Source organism: Anarrhichthys ocellatus, unplaced genomic scaffold (assembly GCF_004355925.1).
Source record: "Anarrhichthys ocellatus isolate YVR2014 unplaced genomic scaffold, GSC_Weel_1.0 scaffold15, whole genome shotgun sequence".
In the NCBI taxonomy this organism is placed as follows: domain Eukaryota; kingdom Metazoa; phylum Chordata; class Actinopteri; order Perciformes; family Anarhichadidae; genus Anarrhichthys; species Anarrhichthys ocellatus.
In genome coordinates, this window is record NW_022280045.1 from 6,236,844 (window position 1) to 6,260,100 (window position 23,257).

Sequence of the window (23,257 nt, forward strand, 5' to 3'; positions counted from 1 at the left end):
CACACACACACACACACACACACACACACACACACACACACACACACACGTTATACCCCCCAGGTTTCTCCTCTCCCCGCCCTTTATGGCGAGGAGCCAATGTTTGACTTGCCCCGACAGAAAGCAAGAGAGCGGAGCAATTAACAGTTAAACTAGAAACATTTGAAAGGGAAGTGGAGGAGAGGAAATGCTTCCAACTAGGCAGAGGCAGTGTTTGTTTCAGAAAAGTGCAGCTGATGTGATTTTGCATACGTACTATATATAGTCGCCTGCTTGAATGTAATTAGACTTTTGAAGATATTGGGTTTGTGTTTCTGTGTGTGCACTCGAGTGTGAATCTGTGCAGGCCCTTTCCAACACGAACGCAATACATTTCCTGAACTCTACCGGTACGGTCAGCCGCTGCCGTGTCATTCACACGAGCAACCCATACACCTTATTTTAGCACGGTGTGACTATTAATAAACGCAGCTAAAGTCTTCTGATGCCAGAAAGAGTTACTCACAGCACTGACTGAAGCATAACATACTTTTCCTCAGTATTCTACTCTCTATCTTTAACAATAGTGTATTAAACACTGAGCTGTGTGTGTGTGTGTGTGGGGTTGTAGGACACTTGGCACCCCTCCCAGTGCAGTTTATTTTGGCTTCCTTCTCTGTGGAGACTTGTTCTAATGTATAGATCACATTCATTTTTATTTTATTTTATTGAGATGATTTATTCTTTTAAGTTATTTATCAAGCTAAAATGCCAAGCATTCACAGGTTCCAGCTTCTGGCATGTGAGGATTTGCTGCTATATTCTTGGCTCTAAGCATTTCTAAATACATTTGGGTTTTGAAGTGTTGGTCAAATAAAACAGTATTAGGTGATTTGTCTTTCTTTTGGAGGCAGCTGGTGGTTCTAGTCGAATGCAAGTGAAATATTTACTTTCCTTTGACCTCTGATTTGCTCTCCACCACCTGCTGAGGCAAATATTTGTCTATTTAGCTGCTAAATGCCCCACTATGTTCAGCAGTTCGCCGCTCAGTCCGTCTGTCGGCTGTTGGTGCTGGGCAGGTAGAATGCAGGCTGTTTTATTAACCATTTAGCTGAAAATACATCGTTGATGTGTGGTGAAAGTAAACCAAAACTGTAAGTTCGAGAGCCATAAACCCAAACAATGAGTTAAAAGACGCTAAGAAGATCTGTAGAACTGAGGGGAACCGCAGAGTTGGATGATAATTCCCCGAGGGTTCATCCCTATTGTACGAAACCCATTTATATTACAGGCAGTCATTTGACCCATTGATAAAATAAATATTTTGGAGATTTTTTAAAGATGTATCCCTGTGGTTCGGGAAACTGTCATAGGCTTATTTAACTACTTTCTAGCATTTTACGATAAATAAAAAACAACAACAGTTGCAGCACTAAAAAGAGTAGAATAGAATAGAACGGGTTAAAATAAAACTCAATCAGCTCATACTGTGTTGTGTTTTCCCAAAGGAAACAGTTGGGCTGTTCCCTTCTCAATCAGTGGTGACTGAGGGTGGGTCTTGAGTAGCAGTACTATATCATATCTAAGAGCTATCGATTGGCATAAATACACTAAGTCTCTCTGGTGACCGGATGAATATTTAATAAGACACTGGATCTGAGGCCACTCTTTATCTTTAGAAGAAACACAACACACACACACACACACACCCTTGATACTGTACAGCATTGTCAACCGTTACTTTCAACATTATGCAAATTTGGAGTTGGCTCATAGTTCTACAACATAGTTTTTGTCACTAAACTTTTTTTTTGCGCTTCTGTGTGTCTGCTTCGTGTGCGAGTGTGTGTTTATGAGAGCACTGTCTCACTGCCTCAGCCTCCTTGTCCCTTTTTTCATATCTGTGGTAAATCATTAATCATAAGGGAACCAAGTCAAGTAACACATTTCCCATGGGGTGCACACAGGGAGTAGCTTGAGAAAAAAACGAGGCAAGAAAAGTGGGAGAGAGGGAAAAGGGGGACTGTGAGAGAGAGAGAGATAAAAAAAAAAGGAGTGAGAACGAGGTGGAAAAGCAGAGCAGAAAGCAGAAGGAAGGAGAAGGAAGCTCCACTGGAAGCAGCCAAGTCGCCATTCTTGCAGAAAGTTTTTGATCAGGCAGCTGTTCGGACGCCAGGCCTGGCATGGGGGCGCCCTGTCTGTCCTCTAGCGCCCGGGTCCTTTTGTGCCTCTGTGGTTGGCCAGCGCCCAGAGCCAGGACTCTCCGGATGAAACTCCCCGGAGAAAAGCTGCTTTTCCACCCTGCTCCAACAGCCCAGCCAACAGGAACACACACACACACACACACACACACTAGCACAGCACATAGGCACCCATTACCTTGGAAGCTGACAGGAAGGAGGAAAGAGAGCAGAAACCCTTTGAGAATTATCACTCCCTTTCCTTCTTTCTTTCTTTCTTTCTTTCTTTCTCTCTTTTGCACCTACACGCACACAAACACACACACATCTCTTTTCCACTGTTCTTTCAGGTCTTTTGGGGATTGTGCTAGTGGACTTTGCTCCCCTATGATGAATGATTTGCCTAAAAATACTGTCTGCATGCGAGCAAAACGCGCACAATGTCCAGGTGGAAGAACTTACCTCCACAGTGAGAAAACGCACTACTTTTAGGCCACTTTTCCATCGCTCTACGCAGCAGGTTAACCACGCAGCAGGTTAACCACGCCGTAGAACTTAAAGCGTGTGTACCTGTGATCGTGTGTGTGTTATAATTTACAGCCTTTCTGGGACGAGTGACGTGTAGCTTGATTAAATCCATGACCTTCACCACCGGCACAAGCAATCAGCTGCGAGCACACACAATCACACACACACCGCATACTTAACACCTTCTTGCACACAAGCGCTCAGCACACGAACATGCAATCAGCACCTGGCGGATTCTGTCGCATCATTGATCCAACCTATTCACACACACACACACACACACACACACACAAGGCATCTATGGAATTGCATTTGGAACACCCTCATTTTTCTTACACAGGGTTTTGTACACTGTCGTACTATTTACCGCCGCCGCAGAAAGGGCTTACGAAAATGGGAATACCAGGCCTATGAATGTATAAATAAATACATGTGTAATCTATATTCAGATTACCAAAGGGAAAGTCAGGAATTCCATTTTACTGCCTTGGATGCAAAAGGGAAATCACTCAAGTCCCCAATCTATTTCAGCGGACTGCTCCTGTTGAGCGGAAGCACGGTTTTCCCTCCACAGTTTTACGGCCCCACATAATGACTAATATGCAGCCACTGAAACAGCCGTAGCAATAGTAATATTCTGTTATTGTGACTATTGCTGTGACTGCGGCTGTGTATTTTTGTTCCCCCGGTTGCCTGAAGAACTAAATCTTATATAACAGGAATGACAGTTGCTGTGCTGTTGCACTGTGTTATTGTACTGTACGGCCCTGTGGTTATACAGGCCTTCAGCCTGATGTGAAAGGATCTCACGTCGACCTAATGTCACAATATATTAAATCAAACTTTGTTTTCTTTTGCTTTTCCAAGGGTGACTTATTGGTATATGTTGTACATTTGTGGTAGCATAACTCCTCATGCCGTATAATGTTTTTGTACATGTTCATCTTTTTTTGAGTATCTGCTTTCCCTCGTACTCTACTACTGTGCAAAGTTGGTTTTATTCTTCCGGCATCATTTCATCAGTTGTGATAACATTGTACTCACCAAGATGAGATCTGGGAAAAGTTGGACTGGGCAAGAGACATTAGTACAGGTTGTAAACAAGATTATTATTATTCAAACCACATTATTTAGAGGAAAAACTGAAACTGAATGCAGCTGAAAGCACATTGATGTTTAAAACTGGCAGTTTCGGAAATAATTTCACCATTTGCCTTCTTCAAATTGAATATGACTACAGGTTTGTTTAAAAACCTCTACGATCCTGACTGCATATTTGCGGCGTCATGATTACTTTTTAGCAGTGTTGCTGTGTTCACACAGCTCAGCAATTACTTCTGTGAGTATAATATTATAGTGACTGACAGAATCGATTTACAAAAATATGACATAAGTTGAAGTAAACTGGATTCATCTGGCACAACTTTTCAGACTTCACCGGCCCATGAAAAAGGGAAAATGTCTTAAAGGTTCAAAACAGCGCAGCCTCTAACCCTGTGTTCATCTGTCTCCTCACTCCAGCGTGCAGACCTGGTACCTACAAAGCTTCAGCCACGGATGCCTACTGCACCAAATGTCCTCCTCACAGCTCGTCCCCGCAGCTACAGGCTGTCGAGTGTGTTTGCGAGAAAGGTTTCTATCGTGCTGAGACGGACCCACGCTCCATGGCCTGCACACGTGAGTGATGTGAACGCACACGGAAGCTAATTTCATACCAAGTTTTACATTCAGTGTAGTCAAATATTTGCATTTGACTGTGTACATATTTCATGTTATAAAATGGCATTAAGTAACAATGATTGGCTTACATTTCATTTAATTAGTTTGCAATGTATTCCTCTAAAAATTGGCATTGCATGGTTTCTTTCCATTTATATCAATAATCCCTCCATACATTTTCCTCCTACTCAGCTGCTATTGTTTTAGACAACACTAGAGATACTTACGTAAAACACACACACAAACACACACACACACACACACACACACACACACACACACACACACACGTCTATTAGCTGTGTGGTTACGCATCACAGATATCTCATATGAGAACACTGGTATGGGTAATACTCTGATATAAATCTGATGATGTTTCTTATTCTTTGTCTGTCTCTCATGCGAGCGCACACACACACACACACACACACACACCCACACACATATATACACAAAAATCCCAGAGCCAGGGGGATCGGACCAAATCCTCATGAACAGTGATGGAGGAGAATAGAAAGGATGAGGAGGGAAGACTGAGTGAAAGAGAGAGAGAGGGATGGATTGAGCTGGACGGAGGGATGTGGGGGTGGGAAAGGACAGTGACATGCTGGGGCTGAACTAGATAAATATGGAGAAACACACTTGCACACTTGTGCGCACACACACACACACACAAACCCATTATCAGGTTACGGTAGATTACACTCATTAATCGTTGTAGCAGGTGAGATGTGTGACGGTTGGTGTTATCAGCTGGAAATGAGTAACGGTTAGTTCAAATATGTACGGGCACACACAGATACATGCCCGGCCGTGAAGAGGATGGAGAGGGGGACGATGAGAAAATAAGGAGAAAAGGTGATGAATGAATTAGTCATGGAGCGACATGGAGAGGGACACTTAAGGCACAGGCAAAGAATAGAACAGCGGGGGAAATGGTGGACTATCAGAGGCTTATAATTTAAATGTCATAAAAGGCTGATCAGTAGATGAGATGATGGACACTTAAGTGTGGCTCAGGGAAGAGGGGGGGGGGGGGGAGAAAAGAAAAAGACAGAATTAACAGGATCAGTCAGCACACCCTTTCAGGATATTTATGACCATCAGCCTCAATTATCCATAGCCATGGCCTCCTTCCTCCCCCCCGCCTAGCTACCCCATCCCTCCTCATTTCTGAGAGGCTCTCCACTGGGAAGGCTAATCAGGAAAGTCCCAGGCTCTGCCGGTGGCCCCCTGGGGCTCACTGCTCAGCAAGGACCTGATGAGATGTCAGGCTAAACGGTCATCTACTCACAAATTTCCATACGGTTGACATACCTGCACCGTGCTGTGCAGTGAGCAACCATAATCTGTGGTTTCCATCAAACTGGTTCCCACACAACATGGAATCTTACATTGATGATGAGTCGGAGGTTTGTGGTTCGCTCAAAATGCCCTTCATGACAATACTCAAAACTGATCTGCCAATGAGAAAGCACAGAGAAGGCCCACATGTTAATCCGCTACATTGTTGAACAAGGAGTTACAAGTTGGATGCAAACTTTGGTGAGCACGTCCTGCATCTGCTTCCCGATAAGGCTGGGTTCAGACACAACGTTGACATAGCGAGGTTGAGGGCTCCAGCAGAAAACAGACACATGGTGGGTACCTGAAGCAACAAGTCCGTGCATGCAGGCCCTCCGCAGTATAGATAGAGTACCTTGTACAGAGCCGGTGGTTTGGTGTATGAGCAGCATACAAGTTAGGTGTCCACTGTCCAACACAACACGTTTTTGTGGCCCTTGAATTTCTTTGAATTCAATCTCACATTTTTTTTAATCCCCATATTCGATACAGGAAAGCACCGGTGAAGAGGGAGGGTCAAATTAGTAGCACTATCTACATGGGAGTGCAAACAATAAAATGAAACATATGCAGTCACATCCACGAGAATTTGACCTCTCAGGTTCATTTGGAGACGAAATGCCCCTTAGTGTGTATGTTAAAACATCAGTATGCTGCTTCAATTGTGACAAAACCATTTGAAATATTATTCACACACATCTACATTGAATGTGTCAACATTAACACACTCCGTCTAAAGATGTGTCACTGCCTCTTTGAATATGATTACTGACACACTTTTCGGATCCTGACTGTGTGATACACTAATCATTTCAGCCGACGTTCAGAGTAAAATGAACTGCTCTAAATCATAAAATGTACCTGACTCATGAGAAAATTATTCCAGGCACTCTCCATAGATCACTGTCCACTCACTATTGATTGTCTGCAGTGCAGCCCTGAAGAGTATCAGTGAACTTCACATGGTTAAACCCTCCCCGTGGTCGAGCGAGCGCTAAGTATTTAACATCATGTGAATTATATTTAAAGATGGATTTAAACTTCGGAAGTGTAATAACTTCTCATACCGTCCCATTTACAATCAGCCAAGGCCTCTTAATCACCGTACGTTCCATAGCTATTCATTAATAAAGCGCTTAGTGTCCACCCTCTGGCAGGAGACAGTTAATTCATTTTTAATTTAATCAATGTGAATTTTGTTCTTAATAGAAACTGCAATATGTTTAGTAATGTACATGGGATGCACGTTTAGAGAATGTACGTTTGGGGAAAAAAAGTGTTGCCGTTTCATGAGCTGGGACTGATGAGGGGTGGTAAATGCAAGGTTGTATCTAGCAGCTCGCCCAGTGCATGCTGGGACGGCACAAACACTATATATGTTTCTGCTGAATCTAAACTGTATATAATATAATATAATTTAATAAATAATATAATAAATAAATCTGTGTCTTTATCCTCCCTCAGGTCCTCCATCTGCTCCAGAGAACCCCATTTCCACTGTGAACGAAACCTGCATCACCTTGGAGTGGTCACCGCCCAGAGACACGGGAGGCCGAGGGGACATCACCTACAGCCTCCACTGCAGGAAGTGCTCCGGTGACGGCAGGAAGTGCACACCGTGTGGCAGCAGCATCCATTTTGTTCCGAGACAGTTCGGCCTCTCGTCAGCCACCGTGCTGGTCACCGACCTGCAGCCGGACTCAAACTACAGCTTCACTGTTGAGAGCCAGAATGGAGTGTCGGACTTAAGTCCGACACAAAGAGGAACAGTAGTCATCAATGTCACCACATCACAGACAGGTGAGAACATGCACGCATAATGGGCGCAATGTAAATGTAAAACAACTAAATCCCCAAATTGAACTATGACTGTCAAAACACCAGTATTCTCTTTCACAGAATGATGTGTATGTGTGCCAGAGGGTTTTCTGATTTAAATTGCAGTAAAAACATGACGAGAAAGATTCTGCATGACTCCACTGATATCCACTTTTAAAGAAAATATAATCCTCTGGGAAGAACGTATTCATCAGCCTGAACTACGAATACGACGGATCAGAGAGTATTTTTCTTCAAAATTGTCTCCTGATTGCGCGCTCACAAATAGTACCAGGCTTTTACAAGGCAACTGTAAAGTCACTGCTGTGCGGCATCACTCTGATGCCACAAAATGACACCTCTGCACCTCTGCCTTCACATATATGATCATGCGGGCATCTTTCACAGTGTGGGACTATGGAAAATTGGTGCAAGAGAAGTGTGTATGACAGGGAGGGGATGACTAATCAACCTCGTGCTATGGGTGTGTGTGTGTGTGTAATAACGGGAGGGAGGGGGGGGTCAGCCCACACAAGCATGTGCCCTAATGTGTAAAGGCTTGGTTGGAAGTCGCAGGGTGTGCGGTTAGTAACACCAGCAGTTCACACACCATACGCACGCATGTCACACATACAGACATCGTAGGATTCTGTAATCACACATGTATAAAACCGCTTGTAAGCTCTCTCTCATTAGCAAAATTACATCACAAGCACTTCAGATGCTTGTGATGTGAGGGTCTTCTCGTTATAGCACAGTGGGTATCCATCTGAAATCTCTCTCCTCTCCCACACAGCCCGCTCTCTTCCCACACTTTTTTTTTTTTTTCCTCATCCTGCTGAACTTTACTCTCTCTTTGGTGCTCATGCTTTCCCCTCTTGGTATTTGTTTTCTACAGTGAGCGTTGTGTTGAAGGAGAGGCGGAGCAAGGACAGCGTGACTTTGGCCTGGCAGGGTCCAGAGAGACCCAACGGAGTGATAGTGGAGTATGAGGTCATCTACTATGAGAAGGTGAAAGAGATGCACACACGCGCTTTTATTTTTTTAAAAGGGGCACTCTACCAATTTCACGCATGAGGATCAGTTTACTTGTTTTGTCAGATTTTTAACAGAAAGCCTGTGTTAAAAGTATTCGCTTTTGTTGCAGAGAGTTAGATGAGAAGATTGATGCCACTCTCATGTCTGTGTGGTAAATATGAAGCTATTGCTAGCAGCTGGTTAGCTTAGCTTAGCACAAAGACTGGAAACAAGGGGGAAACTAGTCTTTTTGTGTTTAAAGGTGAAAAAATATCCTCCTATAAGCATCTCTTAAGCTCACAAATGACCACATTATAAAGTTTGTAGGGTAAGAACAACATCCCGCCGTTTTTACGAGGGGCTTTTTTCCAGATTATCTCGAAGCCAGAACCAACGAGCCGAGACTCCAGGAAGTTACTGGTCCTTAACCAAGAAATTGTCTGCAACATTACCCCCTGTAAAGCGGAAAATAGTTTTTTTTACAATTGTTGCTTCATGGATTAACAACGGACATAAAATATGTTAATGTGGGAGCTTCAGACAGCAGAAAGACATTTCCCCCTTTTCCAGCCTTTGTGTTAAGATAAGCTAACCGGCTGCTAGCTGTAGCTTCATATTTAGCATACAAATATGAGAGTTGTATCAGTCTTCTCATCTGATTCTCAGCAAGGAAGGGAATAAGGACATTTACAAAAATGCCAAACTATTCTTTTAAATGCAATGTTAATTTTCTGGAGGAACCTTTTAACGGGTTTAACACAACATGTTTCTCTCTCCTCTTGTTCGCTTCATCTATATGTCGTCTAGGCTTGTAGGTTATGGGTTTAGCCTTAGGGCCTGTCTCTAATGACTTGTTCATCACAAACATCTCTCTCTATCCCTCACGTCTCCCCTACTGCTCACTCCAAGCCAATTAACCACACATCTGTCGAACAAACCTCGTAAAACAAGGCCAAGGTGATGAAATTAAGGCTCTGTGTGTGTGTGTGTGTGTGTGTTTTTTGGCAGGCATTAGCGGTAAAATAGTGTTAATCCTTGTTGTAGAGTGTCTTCCATTAGGAAGAGTATCAGCTTCTCTGCAGGGAATCAGCTTACTGACAGACACAATTATTCTTTATTTATCCTCCTACATACACACTTTTAAGTGCACGTGCTCACACATGCACATGCACACACACTCACCAAGGTAGTCATACACCTAGGACTACAAGATAGCCGAGGAACGAAGCGAAGCGAGACTTGAGTAACCACATATTGCCCCCAAGTGTAAAGGGGATAAGATTTGGGACTTGACAGATGCTCATGTATAAATCCGACCAAATGGTTCGATGATGAACAAATGAAAACTTAGTGAGGTGTACAGTACGTAGCCCCTGGAGACATTTAAATTAAACTATTGAGGTTTCTATTATTTTCAGACTTTCCCTCTCGATACCACAGTCCATTGCTCTTTATATAACCCTGAAGAGTACATCTATAATTTCAGCCCTTACATTATTTTCTGTCACTTAATAATATTCAATTTAGTATTAAATTCCCTCCTTTTGCTCTTTCTTCCACTACAGAATCAGCGGGAGCAGAACTACACAGTGTTGAAGACTCGCTCCAACATGATGACAGTGGAAGGGCTGAAGCCAGGGACTACCTACGTGTTCAGGGTCAGGGCTCGAACCGACGGGGGCTATGGGAGCTATGGTGGAGAGATTGAATTGGAAACCAGCCACGAAGGTAAACCGATGACTAATACATATTTTCAGATTTTGCCTTTTTTTTATGTAATTGGATTGTTTTAGGTTTTTTTTCTCTTTTCCTGTGGTTTTCAGCTGAAAATTGGAGTAGCACACATGCAATGAAAATACATGCCAGTCTTTAAAAACAATCCACACCACATAATTCGAGGTAAACGGTGAACATGAGGAAGCACAAAGATTAACTGCAGAGCACAGCGTCCTGGCATATTATATCATATAACAGTACTGTAAGAGTTTAAATCAACCCACCTGATGGTTATAAAATAGCTCTCTTTTCATCCGAATGGCTTATTCAGGTCTGTTGTCAGACAGAGAAACCGCAGTAGGTTGTCATCTACGTGTCTGAACCACTGGCTTGAAAGCATCCGAGAATACCTATCAGGCAAAAAGGAGACAACCCAATTTCACAATGAAGGAAAAAGTATATTTGAAAAAGATTGTGAGGATTAGATTCATACCAACCACTGGAGGAAAATAAAAAAGGGTAGAAGAAGTTCGAATCATCACAAATGAACATGACTGGATATCTGATTCCTATCTTTGGACTGGTTTCACTCCCCCCACCTGCAACTATAATGTCACACCAGTGAGCAGCAGTGATCTGTGTAGAGCACTATTTGTTTTCCCTTTTTTTTTTTTCTTCTTAAAAGGACACGGACTACTTACATTTCGAAATGTTTTCCACACTTAAGCTTTGGGAAACAAGAGGAGGAGACACAAAAGAGAAATATATGCCGGGTTCGATCCAGACCAGCGGGGCCGCTCCTCACAAACAGCTCTGGGTGTACTATGATGTATCTCGGTCGTGATGCTTTTTAATCCCTCCGTCACTCTGTCCTTTTCACCTTTGTTTACTGTCATCCACTTTCATTATCGCTTCATTATGTGCTTTAGAGGCCTCTTCAAAGTGAACATTGATTCCCAGACAGGCAGGCAGAGGGGGGATAAATCAGTTAATGTATAGCACTGTGCTATAGACTGCGCTGTCTGTGTAGCACACAACGGCCACACATTAGCCTTTTAATCATTAAATTATCAATAAAAGCAATTCAAAGTTCTGCAACAAATATCAGGAATGTGGTGGTAAAAAAGTAACTCACAGAGCTCAGGACACAGGTTGGGTATCACTGGTATAAAGCTGTTTCTGAAAGTTCATAGTCAGGTTCAGAGCTGTAAAATACAGCAATCATATCAAGGTTATCTAATCAGATCAATTATATGGATTGTTAAAGAAGGCTGTATAGGTCTGCAACAGTAAATGTAATAGGAGAACAATGCTCATCTGTGGCTGCCTAGGGGCATTCATTTGCCTCTCCAACACACACACACACGCACACACACACACACACACACACACACACACACACACACACACACTCATATATAAATACAAATACCCATACCCACATACAGCCACACGTCTCTGCTCATGCTTAGCTAAGCCAGATAAATGGGGCATTTGTTTTGAGTAATGGCTCGATTGGTGTGGCGTAAAAATCAATGCATCTTTGCAGAAAGTTCTCTGCGGTAGCCTTGTTATGTGCAATGTTAACATATCCATTTGGACAGCGCGGCTGAATGGGAATGGCTTTCACGTCTCATACCCTCATAGGCGATGCAGAGGGAGAGCGCTTTTCATCAAGGACCTTACTTACTATTCCATCCGCCTCCCTCGCTCTCTTTTTCAACCTCTTTTATCTCCCTTTCTAATGCTATCATATTTCATTCTCTCTCCCTCTTTCCCCGGCCACGCTCACCTCGCTGTCCTTTTTACTCCCAGCCTACCTTCATCTTTTCTACCTTCACTTTCCTCCGGCAGAAAACATCCTCAGCTTCTTTCCATCCTCCATTATGCTGTTGTTTATTAATCCTCTGTGCTTCCTTTGTCTCCTATATAGATGTTTTTGCTATCGGGGACCCTAACCAGTCCACCATTCTGGCTGTGTCCATCGCCGGGGGAATCGTTCTCCTCATCTTCCTGGTGACTTGCTTCGTTGTCAGCGGAAGGTAGGTTGAAAAAAGAAAAGAAACAAGACACATGAAGGTCGTCTACACAAGTATAAACTGTACGAGAGAACAGGGAAGCCTCCAAGTGCTGGGAAATAAAAAATAAACAATAAACCTAAACAAAGGTGTTTTTAAGTATGAATGTTAATATTCTTTATTTTTATTATCATCAACAATTACCATGAAAAGACTAAAAACAACAAATTGCTCCATCTAATTAATAATATACTATATCTTATTTCTCTGTTACATAGACCTTTATTGTTGTGAAAAAACTCCTGAAAACACATTTAAGAGACACTTCTTTGTGCCAGCTGACACATTCTTTTGTTGTAAAGAAAATGGGCAATGTAGTTTATTTCAGTCAGTCTCATACAGACTGTCCGGCTGCCGTAAATGCTCACTAGAGCATCAAATCCACAACAAGTTCACTGGTTAGCAATGCCTAGTTGTTTTAGGGAAGTATTTAGCATTTCCTAAAAATGAAAGTATATATTTGTGGTCAATGGGCTTGGGGTCACAGACAGGAAGTGGAAAGTGCTGATCGACGGACTGTAGAATTGTTGGTTTTGTACTTGTTGGCTTATTCCTTTATTTGGTGTCATATCGTTTCTGCAAAACCATCACGGTCGTTTTTAGGTTACGCCATTGACAGCTGTAATCTTATCGTTGGCACATTATTATAAGTAACCAACAAAGAAGTCTTAAGTTGGAGCTGACCAAACTTTGAGTGCAATGTCTAAGGTATTGCTGCCATGATGTTCACTCTCTCCATAGGAAAACAATAGCTCAAGCTTTCACGTGCACACGAGGGTTCAGCAGAATCTCACACTTGGTCTCACTTCATATCGCTCTGCCTCTCTCTGAGGGATTACATGTGTGCGTGTCAAAGCAGAGCCTCCAACTTTGACATTTATACTGCTGCCAACACCTAAACTGAGGGCTGTGTTAATGCGCATGAGAAGAGCATGGATGCTCCATGATCGCTCTCTTTGAAGGTTAGGCCGCTGTTAACGCTCAGCCTCGAAGACGGCCAAAGAGGGGAAGGAGATGAGAGCGAGACGGGAAAATAAATGCGAGAAAGATGAAAGGATTGGAGTTAGGAGAGGGCTCTTTGGACGAAGAAGAAAAGGGACAACGTCAGCAGAGGAGAGGGGAAAAAGGGATGACAGCATCTGTGATTTACCGTGCCTGTAACTAAATGTTTATCCTCTATGAGCTCCGCCCAGATCAGCTTCATGTTAAGAAATACGCGCACACACACGCACACACTAACGTACACACACTAAAAACATTAGTATTGATTCAGGTGATTGCTTATCAGGCTGAGTGCTCTATTCACTATTGACTAGGAGGGATGTAATCAGTTGAGACATGTCCCGCGTGGCGCACACACACAGCAAACAAATGGGAACACATCAACATTTTCTTTTTAATCAGAGGGGAATTATGAGGTTGTGCGTGTAAGAATCAAAACAACCTGTTAAACATAGTGTGCTATCAACACACGCTATGACACAAACACACTCACAGTCGACTAATCAGGTTTCACAGGCCGGGGAGGTGTTAACGAGGTTTTTACAGAGGGGTCGATGCACTGCCATGAATTTCAGGCATCTCTCTCTCTTCCTCTTTCCCCTCACTCCGTCTTTATCTATCTTTCCTCTATTTGGAGGTGAGGACACTTGGGAGGGAGTAGTGTTGATTACTGCTTTCTATTAAACCGACTTCTGTGCACCTGTCAAAATGTGTGTGCACGTGTGTTTTAGGTGGAGTGCGTTTGTGGCTGGGGAATGAGGCGAGGATCAAAGATACATCACTAGAGAGACAAGAGCAGGAGAGCGAGAAGGGGGGGGGGGGATGGACAGAAGCAAGTTGAAGGAGAGACACAAGTGGAAGAAGAAATGAGAGAGGAATAGATAAGCAGTGGGAATGACAGACTGTACCAAAGAGGGGGGGATGCATCTGAAGTATGTTTGCGCCACTGGAGAGCTACATTTTGAGATGGTGTGAAAGAGCAAAGAGCGAGAGAGGAAGAGGAGGCGGTGTGTGAGAGATGGAGAGAAAAAGGAGATTGATGGAGGGAAGGAGAGAGCTGCAAGGAGATGAAAAGGTAGATTCCAAGTCTATTTGAGAGAGGAGGAGGAGGAGGAGTGTGAAAGATGATGGGTGGGCGATTGCACTGTAAGATGCAACGGGAGTGTCATACTTCAGGTTTTGGAGGAACGAGTAGAAATCTCAAAAGAAGGATTGGGTGTCTCTCTTCTCTTGTTGCTCATACCGCCCTCTTTTCATCTACTAAACCTTCCGTCTCATCTGCCAATCAGTCCATTTCACTCCGTTCAGCACGCTCTCTGCGTTTCTTCTCATTTCGCTTCATCTTTGGCTCTCCGGCTTTCATTTACTGCTCCGTTCTTGAAAAAGTACATTTGGATGAAACCCAAATCGGATTCTCGATACATCGGATTCTCGATACATGAGAATCTGATGTGTTTGCTGAGACCGGTTGAATGTGGACGATGATTAAATCGGAATTGAAATGGACACAGAGTCGGCCAGGGTTGAAATGATTCCCCACCAGGCCTTTTGTAAGGCGCTACCCCCCCCCCCCCCCTAAATGTCAGCTGTTTAAATCATTTCCCCAGTAATCATGAGACCGGATAAGTGCTGGAGAGCTTTTTGCTCTTGTTTTGCATCTAGTTCAACTATTTTATCCACAATCCTGACTACATTTTGAACACCCTGATGGAGGATTTCATCACTGAACTATAAAACTACAATGAATGCCCGTACAGTCTCCCTGTATTTCCCCCCCACCCCCCACCCACACACACACACACACACACACACACACACACACACACACACTCCCTGCAGCCTTCCCGGGCAGGGTGCTGCACAGCTATGGCTCATAAACGAGCTGATTTGCAGGCCATTCTGTTCTGTCCTGTTCTCGTTTAATAAAGTGCTGTTATGCTATTGTTACCGCAGGAGGGAAAACATGAAAAAATGTCGAAAGCTCCTCAGACGCAGCACGGCGCTGACAAATCACACCAGTTATTGCTGTGTGCGCGCCATTATTGCTCTGCGAGTGCATGCGGCCCGAGTGTGTGTTTGTGTGTGGCGTCGGTGCGTTCGTCCTCCTGAGGGTGCTTTGGCAGGCTGGCAGGTGCGAGCGATTGGGAAGCTAGCGAGCGACTGGCATCGCCACGGACTAAGCAGATGGCCTTTCACTCAAAAAGCTTTCTCCCCTTCAGTCCTCACTTTCTCTCACTCCTTGTTAAACATGTTACAACTTCTGCCTCCAGTGTGCGTGTGTGTGTGTGTGTGTGTGTGTGAGAGTGTGCGCGCCTCTGTTTTGTCTGCAGTCTAATGCTTCTCCAGCCTTGCACCCGTCTCCTTTTTCTGAATAGCTGCAGGCTTCGGTTGTTCTCCGGATTTCTCGAGTGTTTTTTTGTGTTCATGTTTTTAATGTGCAGCTTTGGTGAGAAGTCAGTGTGAAGTTGTTCCATCTATGTGATCCCTGTTATTTTTTTTAAGCAGTCTTATCTGCTATGTGTCTCAAAGTCTGCCTTTGTCGAGTGCATCTGTTGTCAGAGCTGGAGATATTCAGCAGGGAGTCAAGGGCTGCAATCTGTCTGGAAATCTTCAAATAATAAGAAGGGATTAATTGGATTTAGATGAACAGTTATTTACTAAAGCCAGATTTATTTTTCAACAGAGGTAAGCTCAAACAGAAATCTATTGCAGGATAGTTCAGTTTTCATCCACGACAAGAAGAAGAAACAAACTTTCCAGAGGACAATCCTACAAGCCTAGATTTCTGAAGGAGAACAACATCCTTTTCTGAGGAGAGTTTTGAACAGTAAAGAGTGAAAAGGCTGAGAGAGAAAGCAACACAGGAAAGTGAGATGTCATTATAACGTGGATGATTCTAGCAGAAAGACATATCAGTCTTCTCTAATAGAGAGCGTGAACAGCTCTACCTCTTAAACACAAAAGCATGTTCTGATGATGTGCACGATCTTTTACCTCCGCAGCATCTGTTAGCAGCCCAGGGTTATTCTTAACAACTTAATGATGCAAAAGAGGAAGAGTGAAAAACAAGAGGAAGCATGCGCTAATGAAAACATGCTGTTGTGAGAGTCAAGAGGTAGCGAGAGAAAGAGACTTGTGAGGAACTGAAGAGCACTAATTGAGTGTAAAACAGCACGATGTGTGTGTGTGTGTGTCGGCTTGTTTGGATTTCAAAGGAGATGTGAGAAGCGGAGATTAAAAACCCCAAAGACTACAAGTGAGGAATTTTTAGCTTGGATGTGGGAAAGAATTAAAAAAAGATAAATGGCTCGGTTTAGAACTACGAAATACAACAAAAACAGGAAATAAACTAGAAAAGTGCACTCAGTACAGTGCAGATCTCTGCCAGATGTATCTGCAACAACAACTGCTGTAATTTTTGATTGAATGATTACAAACCACAGTTATTTAACCCAACGTCTTGACAGCAAACGTGGCAGATGCGTTTTTTTTACTCGCATACGCTCATTTTAATCTTTGCAGCTGTCTCAGAGAGTCTCAGCTGCGTCTCAGCGCGATACTGCAACCTAAAGTGTTTATCGCTTCGAGTCAATACATGACAATACACGCGTGAACAACAGATTGATACCCAATAAAAATAGTAATAATAAATAAAGAAATAGATTTATTTACATTTTGCAACCTAATTCATTTGGAAACAAGAGTCCAAACTGAAGGAAAAATACATTTCCCCAGTTCCCAGTTTTAATCGTGTGTCCCTGTGTTAATTGTTCATTTATCGCTTGTCATATATACACTGTACATATAGAGTATTTTTACATCAAAATCCCCAATAAATCTTTTGTCGTCTGTAAAATTGTTTCAAATGTCCGATGACTCACTCTGCACTCAGGGGCGTTTACAAAAAAATCATCCAATCGTCGCTAGCCACACCGGTCATATGAAACCACACTTCACCGTTTGTGGATGGTAGTAGCTGCTATATGGAGGGATAAAGAGAGACGTATGCTGGATGTCAGAAGGCAAACACTTTGTTTTCATTTCCAAAACAATGTGGCTAAAATATACTTCATTCAAGTAAAACTTAAGCCCGCCTACTTTTTGCAGCCCAATCAAATGCAAAGGATTAGCCTTAAAGCCCTCTTGTTACTGTACACTGCTAAAATATTTGGTTTCACCGTAGAGAAGCTAAAGACGTTCTATTTCACTGGCACTTCAAGAGTATAGTGAGAAGTTAACAGTCAATAAAATATGTTGTCAACAAATTGTGTTTTTCAAAAGTGTGAATCACTGCAACCACGACAGGTCTCGGAGCATACAGTCATAAATGAGGGCAAAAAATATTAGGCTGATGGGTCCAGTAGTAATCAAGATTAGCCGTGGACAGACAGAGCATGCACTCACTTCATCTCACACACAAGACTGGATGCATAATCTCCTGATGGAGATAATGAAAAAGTAATAGGCGCATGTTATCCAACTGGTGTATCTGGTAGAGGTAGAAATCAGCCAAAGCATTCTCTTCCCTGTGGGTGGTGTTGGTCTGTTTGCTTGATAATAGCACTAATAACGATTTGGCAGCCAGGCGGTTGTGTGTATCTGAAACAAAACAGGCCAGTACGGGGAGGTGTGCGCATGTATAAATGCGATGAGGATGTGTGTGTAATGTCATTAGACAGATTTGTATGTGTTGCTTGGATGCTGGCGCTTTCAATTAATGCAGCCAAGCTGTAGGGTGTTGCTGAATACAGCTTTGTCTGCAGAACGCCTAGAAAGTAGCTTACAAACATTGCAATAATAGCAGCTAGTTGCCGCAGGTGCAAAAAACTATTTCACACAGGCGTTATGCAAATGAGCAGATGTTGCAGTGGGATTGATCAAATGTCCAAAAGCATCAGACAAATTCCAAACTGTTTTCGGTTGGGGTTTTAAAAGTTTATAGTACATTTAAATAAATTTCATTCACACACACACACACACACACACATATATTACGACCCTGACCTAATCAATTAGTGTCCGTGTAGTAAGATCATTAGGGGAATTAGTTTCACACTAATCTTTTCGCAAATATAGAGATACACCTCACCTAATGATACAGACTGCATGCTTCGTCTCTCACTCTTTCCTTTTCTCTTTCATTTGACCTTTTCACCAGGTTGTTTAAAATGTGGCTACATCACCAATTACCAAAGACCCGCTGCTGACCTCACTGCTTCTCCCTTTCCTACCACTCTCTTTAATGAGCAGGAGCGAAATGAAATGTTTCCAAACAGGTTGTTAATGAAACATGGATAGATTTATTACTCATAACTCTCCAGCTAATCATTTCCCCCTTCCTAATAATTAGCCAGAGCTGAGTAAATCTTTTCACACTGTGGTCAGAGAGTGCTGAGTCGGTGCCAGACACGTCCAAGATGGAGAGAGAGAGAGAGAGAGAGAGAGAGAGAGAGAGAGAGAGCCACTTGTGTTCCTGAACATTACATCACCCAGACTTTTTGTCAGTTTGTTTTCTTTTTTTATGTTCATGCTAATTAATTATCCACAATCATATTTTATGAACCTCATAGTTTATTAGCGGTAAACGTGTTTTGTTTGCCTGGTTGGTGAGCGAGGCTTAATTTTTCTGCGAAACAATGAGTGTGATATTAATCCATTGATTTCATTCCCGGTAATTATTTTTTATTTAATAGCTTGATATTAAATGGAATCACCATTATAATGAGTGATGAGAGCAGATACCCAGGGTGTGTGTGTGTGTGTGTGTGTCTGTGTGTGTCTGTGTGCGGAGTGAAGAAAGGAGGATAGATGTGTCATTTCATTGTCATGCCAGAGGGGTGACTAATGATTACTGATTTCATTTTTCTAGTCATTCTGATTAGCAGTGAGAAAATGATGTGCAAAGACAGGAAATGAAAGAGAGGAGAGAAGAGGAGAGGAACGAAGAATAGTATGTTTCTGTATGAATGATCCCCTCTGACTCTTCCTTGAGTCGGAGTGTATTCATTTCTTCTCCCGGCCTCTAATCCTATAAAAGGTGGCCAGTCATATTTAAAAAAACTAAGCGACACCACGCAGCTAAGAACGCGACACGCTCTGTTCACGTCTCAGGTTAACATTAGTCCAAGGTTATTCACTCTCATGAAGACAAACTGTGTCTATCTCTCTTATCACTTGTCTCTCCTTCATCACCGACACATCATCGTCCACACACAACTTAGTTCATCTTTGGCTTGTCGCTTTGTTTCAAGGTTATTCCACCATCCATACTGGCCCTCTTCCCTTCAACCTTTCCCTGCCTTTATTGAAACATAAAGCTATTTGTCCTATCCTGCCAAAGACCTCCCTTGTTTGATCTCCTCTTTGCATCCCTCTTTTTCTCCGTTCTCTCCATCTTCCCCCTCAATTTCTCTGCTTCACACCCTCTCACCTCCGTACATTTTTCTTTTTCTCCCCCTCTGATTCAGATAGATAGACTCTAGTGGCTCAGCAGACACTTTTCATGAGGGAGTTATTGAACTACAGGTGGTTACAGCTTTAAATATCAGAGAATACAGTAGCAGTACAGAACAGTTTGAGTGACATAATGACCGCCCTGCATATCAGTGAGAGGTTATTCTTGTGATTCCACACTGCATTGTCCGGCTTTAGCAGCCCCGGCAAACTAAAATGACAGCAGAATCACTGAGTGCTGGTTTTAATTATTAGAAGAAACACAAATCAGTGCAGCTCAGTGCGGTAGATGTTATCTCGCGCTCTTTATAGCTTGGAGTTAGACTGAGGGAGAGAGGAAGCAGCACTAGAGCTCGAGGCTGAATAGACCAATAAATGAACACTTGGCATAAAAGTGACAATATCAGGGGGAAAATGGAGGCAGCCTGCTTTATCGCACATTGTATAATCTTCTTAAAGGTTTACAAAAATCAGGCTGATTCCCAATGTGTTTGTCATCCACGACATGGGCCTCCTGCATTTTGAATTGCCACCAGACAACTGTATCCATCTCAAGATTCAAGGGTTTTATTTGCCACATGATCACACAAGAATTAGGAAAGGTAAATACAAATGAATTTAAAAATGAACAAATGTGAATATATGAAAGTATTAAATATAATATATACAAATACAATAGCATGGTGCACATACTCAAGTGCCAATATCAAAATGTGCTGGGCAATGCAAAGTATTCACAGGTGACAATGTGTTAGATAAGAATTATCTAACACATTGAATTGGGCTGAATTGGGCTGTGTGCGTTTGGCTGATGTTGTCACGTCCTTGGACAGACAGGGATTGCCCTGGCTCATAAAGCTACGGGTTGCCCTGCACTAAAATGATGAACTTCTCCTCCATAAATTTACCGTAAACTGATATTTAAGGATGAAAAAAAATAAATCTACCGGCTGTAAGTGGTTGGTCCTTATCACATGCGCTGTGTGCTACAGCGGTCCAAAACGTGAACTATTTCTTATCTCGGGGCGCAGCAGCGCGCCCTGATAAAAAAACAAACAAAAAAACATGTTTGGTTACGCTTTTGCTCACGCCGTTCAGTGCATCTACATTTCCAACAATGGCTTTGAGGGTGCAAAAACACGACATGTGCACGGCCCCTTAAACTCTCTGCTACTCTCCTTCACGGGGAAGCTGTGTGCCGAGTGTTGCTCTGTTCTTAATTCTTGCCAATATTCAAGGTCTCCATCCCACCTTACTTCAGCTCTTCTTTCCTGTACTCTCCTGTAGCCAGCGTCCCTATTGTTAAGATTTAACATCTCCTCTTTGTTGACTGTTTTTACCCACTTCATCTCCATTTAGCGCTCCTTCTTCTCATAATAAGTCTACTCCCTCTTCCTTTTTTATCTTCAGTTCCTGTTGTTGCAGCACACAACACTGCCCCACCCCTCTCTCTATCCACTTCCCTTATGTTAACCTTCGAGTTTCTATTCCTATATGGCTGCCTCCGCATCCCTCCTCGCTCTCCCCCTCCATCTGATTGCTTGTTAGTTGGTATGCAGGCTTGGACCCCCATTGTGCGTTCTTGCCTGTCAGCACTCTCTTTTTCCATCTCCCTCTCCACCTCTTCCTTTGTTTTCTCTTTCCAGCTCCCAGTGTCCACTCTTTCTATCAAAAACAAGCACAAAGAAAAAGAGAAAGGAGAACATGGCATGTTGGGGGGGGGGGGATGAATGGAGGGAATAGGAGGAAGAAAAGGAGGATGTGTGCGTGATTGGAAAAGGGAAGGTCTTTTTTCTTAAAGGAAGAGTTAAGGAAGAATGTCACACCCAAGAGAGATAAAGGACAGGAAGGTATAGGAAAACAGGGGAGGGGCAATGGCTACGATAATATATGGATGATGTTCTATGAAGGTGGGAGCTTGCTAGCAGAATGACAAATGGGTCTCGAGTGACAGAGTATTATGTTAAAAAGTAGATTGATATGCAAATGTGGAGTGTGTGGCTTTGGAGGACAGGGATAGCCTGTTGTCCTCACTGAAGTGGAACAGAGAAAGGCAGAGAGAAAGGTGAGAGCCCGGGTGTGATAGTGATATCGCTGTCCATTAAAGTGTGTGTTTTTGCGCGATCGGCCCAGGTGTGTGTACCTTAAATCTGCATAAATACACAGATGTGTGTGCGTGGTTGTGCGTTTACTGTATGAAACAGCAGAGTGTAGCGTAATTAGATGGCAGCTAAACGGAACGACGACTTCTCCCACAGTGGCAGATAGTGCTACCTCCAAACTGCAGGGTAAAGAAGCAGCTGGTGGCGACGCGACGAGGACTATCTCATTGCAAAGTGTGTTCCAGCTCAAGGGGCTCACAGTGTAAAGTGAAAACCTGTGGCATCCAAATCAATAGCAGGCAATCCAGGAAGAGACATTCTTATACACTCGTTGTTAAAAGTACAGGACTTTGATACCAGAGTGTCCTACATGTCAGGTTTAATCTAACAAGAGAGTAGAGTAAATGACCAAAAACAGGAGGCACACATGAATAAAGATTCAAAATGAAATGCATTGTGAACTGAAGCTCAAATAAATTTAATGAGGAACATTAAGCAAAAGTGCCGACCGAGCTAACAGTGTTAACCTGAGGGGGAACTGGAGGGTGGGTGCTACGCTTACGCAACCACGATTTCTGTCAGGACGGCATTATCAGCTGTAACCGCTGTGAGAGCTGTGCAGAGCAGCGGCCGTGAGCAAACCAGCGGGGCACGCTCACGTGCACTGACATGCACTAAAAGCACGTAAGACCGGCCTGGCTGTGTCAACATAGCAAGGAGAAGCTCGGATAACAACGCAGAATTTAAATAAATCTTCATAAAGGAAGACATTACTCCTATATCTTTACATGGAAAACGTAATGTTAAAAACAGCTCTTTTAATGCAAACTACAGTCGCATGTGGAGGCCTGGGAGGAAAAGAAGAGAGTGAGGTCAGCTGTGAAGCCACTCAAATGTACTGAGGCCCAAGCTACTCTATTTATATTCTAGTTAAATGACAACAATATGTAACTGGGACTGCAATCTTTTTCAAACCTACCTAAACCTAAGACCTTTGAGTGCCTAACCATTACATGTCAATCATGCTTTCAATGACAGTGGGTAGGTACAGCATATCTAAAAATGTAGAGTTAAGTTTAAATTTAAGCAATTATTCAAAGAAGTCGCAAATGCATGATTAGTATATTGCTGTAGCCAGTAAAAAGCTATCAGTTGGTGACAGCAGATCCTCCAAAGACAGAGCATTGGCTAAATATTCATCAGCAAAAAGTGAGCTCTTTGTAGTAAAAAGTGATTTTGAAAGAAAGTTGAAAAGGTGGACCATTTACATGCAGAACAAGCAGCCGAATTGTTTAAACATGAAATAGCCGCAACCATCCAT

The 23,257-nt window shown here is 42.9% G+C and overlaps 1 protein-coding gene across 3 annotated transcripts in view; it reads left to right on the forward strand.

Moving 5' to 3' along the window:
* Positions 1-23,257, forward strand: part of LOC116387745 (ephrin type-A receptor 3-like) — an 80,941-nt gene that overhangs the window by 35,804 nt on the left and 21,880 nt on the right. For all 3 annotated transcript variants that reach the window (XM_031855105.1, XM_031855104.1, XM_031855106.1), the window contains exons 6-10: positions 4,209-4,364; positions 7,215-7,550; positions 8,467-8,579; positions 10,151-10,313; positions 12,235-12,343. In XM_031855105.1, the coding sequence (XP_031710965.1) occupies positions 4,209-4,364; positions 7,215-7,550; positions 8,467-8,579; positions 10,151-10,313; positions 12,235-12,343 (877 nt within the window). The remainder of the gene's footprint in view (positions 1-4,208; positions 4,365-7,214; positions 7,551-8,466; positions 8,580-10,150; positions 10,314-12,234; positions 12,344-23,257) is intronic.